This window comes from Eubalaena glacialis, chromosome 13 (genome assembly GCF_028564815.1).
Source record: "Eubalaena glacialis isolate mEubGla1 chromosome 13, mEubGla1.1.hap2.+ XY, whole genome shotgun sequence".
In the NCBI taxonomy this organism is placed as follows: Eukaryota; Metazoa; Chordata; class Mammalia; order Artiodactyla; family Balaenidae; genus Eubalaena; species Eubalaena glacialis.
Window position 1 is genome coordinate 57,735,428 of NC_083728.1, and position 7,067 is coordinate 57,742,494.

General features: G+C 67.1%; 1 protein-coding gene across 1 annotated transcript; it reads left to right on the forward strand.

The window, feature by feature from the left end:
- The first annotated feature begins 3,853 nt into the window (after positions 1–3,853).
- On the forward strand, positions 3,854–6,351 carry NTN3 (netrin 3). Its single transcript, XM_061208897.1, has 6 exons — positions 3,854–4,781; positions 4,853–5,041; positions 5,132–5,281; positions 5,450–5,500; positions 5,628–5,702; positions 6,002–6,351. Exons 1-6 carry the CDS (start codon positions 3,854–3,856, stop codon positions 6,349–6,351), a joined length of 1,743 nt encoding a protein of 580 aa, XP_061064880.1.
- Positions 6,352–7,067: the final 716 nt, after the last annotated feature.

Genomic DNA, 7,067 nt, shown 5'->3' on the forward strand with positions numbered 1-7,067 from the left:
CATGGACAGGGAGGTGCCAGCAGATAACATGAGGGGAGAGATCTGGGTAGGTCCCAACACAAGGCACCCAGAGCGGAAAAGGGAGACCCCCGACGAGTTAGCGCCCGCCCACCTCTATTCCACACCACGCCGGGAGGCTGCAGCGAAGAACTCCTGTCCCTGTGGCGTCACTGCATCGCCGGCCAATCTGCTCCGACGTGGCGGGCAAGCGGGGCTGCAGGGGTCGCCCACACCCACCCGGAGCGCAGGCCCCACTTCGGCAGCATGAGCGCGGCCGAGCGCCCGCCCCCGGCGCCCGCCGAGGCCCCTGAGCCCCACGGGGCCCTACGCTCGCTGCTCTTGGCCACCGGCGTCGCGGGGGGCTCTTGGCCGCGCTGCATCCTGCCGTTCGGCGCCGTGGTTCTGCTTGCAGGTGCCGCTGCCACGGCCATCTCCTTCTCGCTGCGCGGACCCCGCCTGGACCTGGCCCACGGCTCGGCGCGGGCCTCGGGCTACTGGCCGCCGCCTTCCTGTGCTGGTGCGCACGGCGGCGGCGGCGGCGGCAGAGGGCCGGGCGCGGGGGGCGGCGGGAGCCGGGGACGCCCTGAGCCCACGCGCCATGCCCTCTCCCCTGCGAGGTCACGGCGAGCCGGCGCCTCCTCCCTCCAGATCTCGCCTGGGCCCGGCTGGCGCAGTGCCAAGCGCGTGTCGCGGAAGCCTCCTCCCCAGACGCCGTCGCCAAACCATTCTGTTCTGAACCCTCAGGATGCCCGAGCTTTGGGCACTTCGAGCCATCTCCCTCCCCTCCCCCGACTCGGCTCTCCCGCTCTCGCACACGCCTCCGCCCATGTTGCTTCTGAGCGTTTCGCGTGGCACGCAGAGCCGCCCTGGCTGAGTGCGGGGCTGGCGGCAGTCTGCGCGGCACGGGGGCCCTGCAGGGTATGCAGGGTCCTGGGCGGCGGCGGGCCAGGTACTTGGCGTGGCTACCCTACTCGGGGCGAGGCACAGTGGGCTGTGTCCCCCTCCCCTAGCTGTCTTTCTTCCCCACTGGTTTGGAAGCCCCTCGAGGCAAAATAGGCGCTCAATAAATGTTTGTGCTATATATGAACAAGTGGTGGCTTGCAAAAGTCTGGCAGGGACAGTAGGTCCTGGGCTAAGCCGGAAGTATTTGATCAGTTGGCCTTTTAAGAGAAAGACCCCAGCCCCCTGAGACATGTCAGGACCCCCTCGGTCCCTTTTCCCCCAGAGAGGTTCCTGGAGCCCCAGAGCTAGCAGCTGTCACTCTGAGTGGGGGCAGAGGAGGGGAGGCCTGCAGCAGCCTGAGGAGTTGCAGGTGGGCAACTAGAGGCTGAGCCTCTTCTAAGGTGGCCGGAAGGGGCAGGGCCAGCAGAGAGGTGTGAGGTCTGAGAGGCCCTAGTCAAGGACTGGGGACAGATGGCTGAGTCCCAAGGAGCACTGAGCCTGGGTGGGGGTCTGTGAGGAAGGCCCTCCCTAACTCCCATCACACCATCTGCCAGGGCTGCCCCCGGGGCCAGAATAGAAAGCACACCTAGGGCCACTCCAGAAAAGAGCCTGGGCTGCCTGCAGCCACTTCCCTGGGGAGCTAGTGGGGCAACGACGCTCTGGGCCAGGTCCCTGCCTGCTGACCCCGATGAACACTCTGCAGGCCGAGCCCTGGGGGCCTTCACCCACACCAGAGGCCACCAGATGTTCTGCAGATCCTACCCCCAACTCACGAGGAGGCTGTGCTGCACACAAAGCCTGCAAGGCTGGGGAGGGGGAGCTGCTCCCTGCTTTCCTCCTTCCCAGCAGGAGTCCTGAAGTCCAGACAGCCAAAGTTTCCCTGGAGTCTTGTCTCAGGCCGCGGGAAACCACTGGCTTGGGCCTGGGCATTTCTCCCCACTGTGGCCACCTCCTTGCTTCTAATGGTCCCAGAAGGATCTATCACACCTTCCGCTCTCCCACCAGGGCTCCCCCCATCCCAAGCAGGTTTGAGGCTGATGATCAGAAGAACCTTGAAGAGAATGGTTGGGAAGGTGCTCTTTCTGAACTTGACCCATCCCAGAGCAGAACCATGCTCCCTGCCAGCTCCCTCATTCGTGCATGGCTGTTTGTTATAAGGGACACATTCTCTTTATGGGGAAGTTGAGGGACAGGCCCCAGTGGCACCTGCTTTGTGGGGTGAGGGGCACCCTCAGCCTTCCTGTTGCTGCCAGAGGAGAAGAGAGAGGCCAGCAGCCCCTCTGGCCCTCCTGGCTCAGTCTTTCCAAAGTCTCCTATTATCCCTTCAGTCCCTTCACCCCTCACCCCTGCATTTGTGCTGGTTAGGCCTGGTGAAGGGCCTGACCAGAGAGTGTCAGTCACTCCAGGTAGCCCATCAATCACCCTGTCTTCCTGCTGCTCCTTCTCCAAGGTCAAGCCCTGGTGTGTCCTCCTCTTCTCCTTCAGTATCCCCTGGGAGGCTTCTATGTCCTCCTGCTCCTCCTCTCCTAAATAGCACAAGGATTCTGCTTGTCTCCATCCTCTTCTTATCTGTCCTTGCAGTGTCTCTGGCCCAACTGAGGGTGGCAGCCCCGCCTACACAGACACACCCATGTGGTGTCCTCCAGTGACACCTGGGCTTGGCCTGGGGTCAGCCTCCCATCTAGAACTTCAGGCCTCAGAGCTGCTCCCAGGTGGGATATATTCCCATGTTCCCTGCCCCCTTTGCATGGGGCTGACCCTTCCTGGGATGCTTTGCCTCCTCCATCAAGGAGGGACTCCAGTCTGTTGAGCTCCCTGGCTACATCCAATACCTATGTGGCTCATGAAATCCCAACAGCTTGGCAAAGTTGAATAATAGGCATCTGGCTGATGAGGAAACTGAGGCTTGGGCAGGTTGAGGAATTGAAACCACACAACTAGAAACTGGAGCAGCTTGGATTCAAAATCAGACCTGGCCCCAATCCTGGGTTCTTTTTACTACAGCAGACTGCTGCCCTGGGGACACCCCACAACCACCAGCCCAGCTTGGCTCCCTCTGTGCTGAGTGTGCCCTGTAGGGACCAATGGGAGCATGCGGGTCCCACCTTCAGATCCAGGGCCCAGCCTGCCTGATGGGCCTGAGGGAGGAGGCAGCCAGACCCCCACCCGGCACGTGGCACAACCCCAGGAGCAGTCAAAGCCTGGAGGCAGGCCGGGGGCCGGCCGGGTGGTCCCCCACGGGCTGCGTGGCTGAGCCACCCCCTCCAGAGCCCTCCCACCAGCACATTCCTGGCTCCCCGGCCCCTCCCCCGGCTCCAGGGCCTCCCAGCCCCCTCCCCCGCTGGCCCAGCCAGTGTCTGAATCTGCTTCTGATTCCGGCTCTGCCGACGAGGCCCCCTCTCCTCCCCTCCCCTCCCCTCCCTCCTTCCCGGCCCGAGCAGCCCCGCCCCCGGCTGGGCCCAGGCTTGCGCCTGCTGCGCCCCCCACCCTCTACTGGCACAGCTCGCCCGCCCTCGCTGCAGCCGCGAGGAGGCGGCGGCCGGGGCGCCCCAGGCCCCGCCCGCCCTCGGCCGGTCCCGGGAGGCCGGGAGACCTGCTCGACCCGGCCCTCGGTGGGTGAGTGCGAGCGGCGGGCGGCGGGTGGGGCCTCTGCGGGCGGAGGCGCCGAGAGCGGGGGCGACGCCTGTCAACACTCCAGGCCCAGCGGGAGGACGCGCCGACATCCCCGCTGCTCCGCTCGGCCCGGGGCGTGCCGGCGGCTGCGCCCACCTCTGGGCCCCGACTGGAGCGGCCCGGGGCTCTGGTTGCTCGGCACGGCGGGCCAGCGGGCAGAGCCTCGGATCGGGCTCTCTCTCCCGAGGGCAGCGGCGTGGGCCCCCGGCCGGCTGGCTGACCCACGGCGGCTCCGGCCATGCCCGGCTGGCCCTGGGGGCTGCTGCTGGCCGCGGGCACGCTCTCGGCCGCGCTGAGCCCGGGGCCGCCGGCGCCCGCCGACCCCTGCCATGACGAGGGGGGCGCGCCCCGCGGTTGCGTGCCCGGCCTGGTGAACGCGGCCTTGGGCCGCGAGGTGCTGGCGTCCAGCACGTGCGGGCGGCCGGCCACGCGGGCCTGCGACGCTTCGGACCCGCGGCGGGCACACCCCGCCGCCCTCCTGACCTCCGCAGGGGGCACCACAAGCCCGGTGTGCTGGCGTTCGGACTCGCTGACGCAAGTGCCCCTCAACGTGACCCTCACAGTGCCCCTCGGCAAGGCTTTTGAGCTGGTGTTCGTGAGCCTGCGCTTCTGTTCTGCACCCCCCACTTCAGTGGCCCTGCTCAAGTCGCAGGACCATGGCCGAAGCTGGACCCCACTGGGCTTCTTCTCCTCTCACTGTGGCCTGGACTATGGCCGCGTGCCTGCCCCTGCCGATGGCCCAGCTGACCTGGGGCCCGAAGCCCTGTGCTTCCCCGAGCCCCAGGCCCAGCCTGATGGGGGTGGCCTTCTGGCCTTCAGCGTGCAGGACGGCAGCCCGCCAGGCCTGGATCTGGACAGCAGCCCAGTGCTCCAAGACTGGGTGACCGCCACAGACATTCAAGTAGTGCTCACAAGGCCTACCATGCTGGGGGACACGAGGGATGCCACAGCCATGGTCCCTTACTCTTACTCAGCCACTGAGCTCCAGGTAGGCGGGCGCTGCAAGTGCAATGGGCATGCCTCCAGGTGCCTGCTGGACACCCAGGGCCATCTGATCTGCGACTGCCGTCATGGCACCGAGGGCCCCGACTGCAGCCGCTGCAAGCCCTTCTACTGCGACAGGCCATGGCAGCGGGCCACGGCCCGGGAAGCCCACGCCTGCCTTGGTGAGGCCTTGGAGGGTGGCCTGGGGATCTGAGACCAGGCCAGCCTGTCCCTGACTCATCCCTCCCTGCAGCTTGCTCCTGCAATGGCCATGCCCGCCGCTGCCGCTTCAACATGGAGCTGTACCGACTGTCTGGCCGCCGCAGTGGAGGTGTCTGCCTCAACTGCCGGCATAATACCGCCGGCCGGCACTGCCACTACTGCCAGGAGGGCTTCTATCGAGACCCAGGCCGTGCCCTGAGTGACCGCCGCGCTTGTAGGGGTGAGCCTGCCGCCAGCCACCTGCACACCCTCACCTTCCGGTTTCCCACATCCCCAGATGGGCTTCTGACCATCCCACTTCTATCCTCAGCCTGTGACTGTCACCCTGTTGGTGCTGCTGGCAAAACCTGCAACCAGACCACAGGCCAGTGTCCCTGCAAGGATGGCGTAACTGGCCTCACCTGCAACCGCTGTGCCCCTGGCTTCCAGCAGAGCCGCTCTCCAGTGGCACCCTGCGTTAGTGAGTGATGCTGCCCTGCTTAGACCATCTCAGCCAAGGTCAACCCAGCTCCCTGCTGCTGCCAACCTGGGCCCCGCAGATCCCCCTGCCCCCCTCAACTGTCCCCTGAGCCCTGCAGATTCCCTTGGCCCCCTTCAAAGGAAGGCCTTTATCCCATCCTCTCCACAGAGACCCCTGTCCCTGGACCCACTGAGGAGAGCAGCCCTGTGGAGCCCCAGGGTGAGTGGAGGTCCCAGAGGGGCATGTCCTTGGCTGGAGGGGGCTATGGATTCCAGGAGGAGAGGAGGAGAGGGTGGGAGAAGGAGGTGCAGATCGGTGCCAACCTCCTCCTGCGCCCTCCTCCCAGACTGCGACTTGCACTGCAAACCTGCTCGTGGCAGCTACCGCATCAGCTTGAAGAAGTTCTGCAGGAAGGACTACGGTAGGCCGCCCTCAGGCCTCCTGACCCCGTCCTCCTCACCTTGCCCTCTCTACTGTCCCTCTGTATACCCTGACCCTCGCTGGACCCCAAGGCCATCCCCCGGCCCTCAGGTCCTCCGTTGTCGCCGGCTCCGCCCTGTCAGCCCCCGTGGCCTCTCGGTGCTCCCGCCGCGGCGTGTCCTCTTTGTGTTCCTCCTCCACCACCCCCCCACCCCCGCGGGCGCCCTGTGCTCCTCTGCGCGGCCCGCCCCCTCCGGGCCCCGCCCCGCCTGACCCCTCCCCTTCTCGCCTCCCCCGCAGCGGTGCAGGTGGCAGTGCGCGCGCGCGGCGAGGCGCGCGGCTCCTGGACGCGCTTCCCGGTGGCCGTGCTCGCCGTGTTCCGGAGCGGCGAGGAGCGCGCGCGGCGCGGGAGCAGCGCGCTGTGGGTGCCGGCACGGGACGCCGCCTGCGGCTGCCCGCGCCTACTACCCGACCGCCGCTACCTGCTGCTGGGGGGCGGGCCGGGGGCCGCGGCCGGGGGTCCCGAGGGCCGGGGGCCCGGGCTCAGCGCCGCCCGCGGGAGCCTCGTGTTGCCCTGGCGGGATGCGTGGACGAGGCGCCTTCGGAGGCTGCAGAGGCGCGAGCGGCGGGGGCGCTGCGGGGCGGCCTGAGCCCGCGGGCCGGGCGGGGGCCAGGCGGGGCGCTTCTCACATATCAAGGCACACGTTCATCCAGTGCATCCGCCTGCCGAGAAGTCTTTGCTCGCGTCGCGCGCGTCGCCATCTGGGCCCCCCGCCCCGACTCTGCCCCGCGCCTCCCTCGGTGCCTCGAGCTCCTGCCCAGGAGGGGTGTGACGGACGCAGGGACACCCCCGCCCCAACACAGAGGGATGTGATAGCCCCAGAGAGCTGCTCTGAGGCCCCCTGGGGCAGCTGTCATCCAAAGGACCCCTTGGCCCCCCCCCCCACCTTCAAGCTATCTGCCTCCTGCAAGGGGCACCACGATACCCCCAGAGGGCTGTGAACCCCCTGTGGGGCCGAATACTTAACAGGCTCTGCGAACACCTCAAGGGCCTCCGTGACACAGCCCCCCGTGATGTCGTGGTCCCTCAGCGTTCCCACTTTCCTGAAAGGCACTGACACCCCCCTCATATAGTTATGAACCCCCTTCTGATGCCAGGATCCATAGAGATATGCGAACACCCCAAGGGCCGCTGAGACTCCACCCGCCCCCAGACTCTGTGATCCGCCAGAGAGCGCCCTGACTCCCCAGGAGGCACTGTGGCTACCACAGACGCCTGTGGACCCCCATGGAGCTCGGTGACACTGGCTCCCCCGCCCCCTGTCAGGACACGCAGAGGGCGCTATGACTCCTCCCCCAACGAGGA

What these genes read in the sequence shown, in the direction of transcription:
- NTN3 (XM_061208897.1), top strand. Translation starts at nt 3,854, where the DNA reads ATGCCCGGCTGGCCCTGGGGGCTGCTGCTGGCCGCGGGCACGCTCTCG. An exon ending in TGACCGCCGCGCTTGTAGGG is followed by an intron (nt 5,042 to 5,131) that starts GTGAGCCTGCCG and finishes TTCTATCCTCAG; the next exon opens with CCTGTGACTGTCACCCTGTT. An exon ending in TCCAGTGGCACCCTGCGTTA is followed by an intron (nt 5,282 to 5,449) that starts GTGAGTGATGCT and finishes TCCTCTCCACAG; the next exon opens with AGACCCCTGTCCCTGGACCC.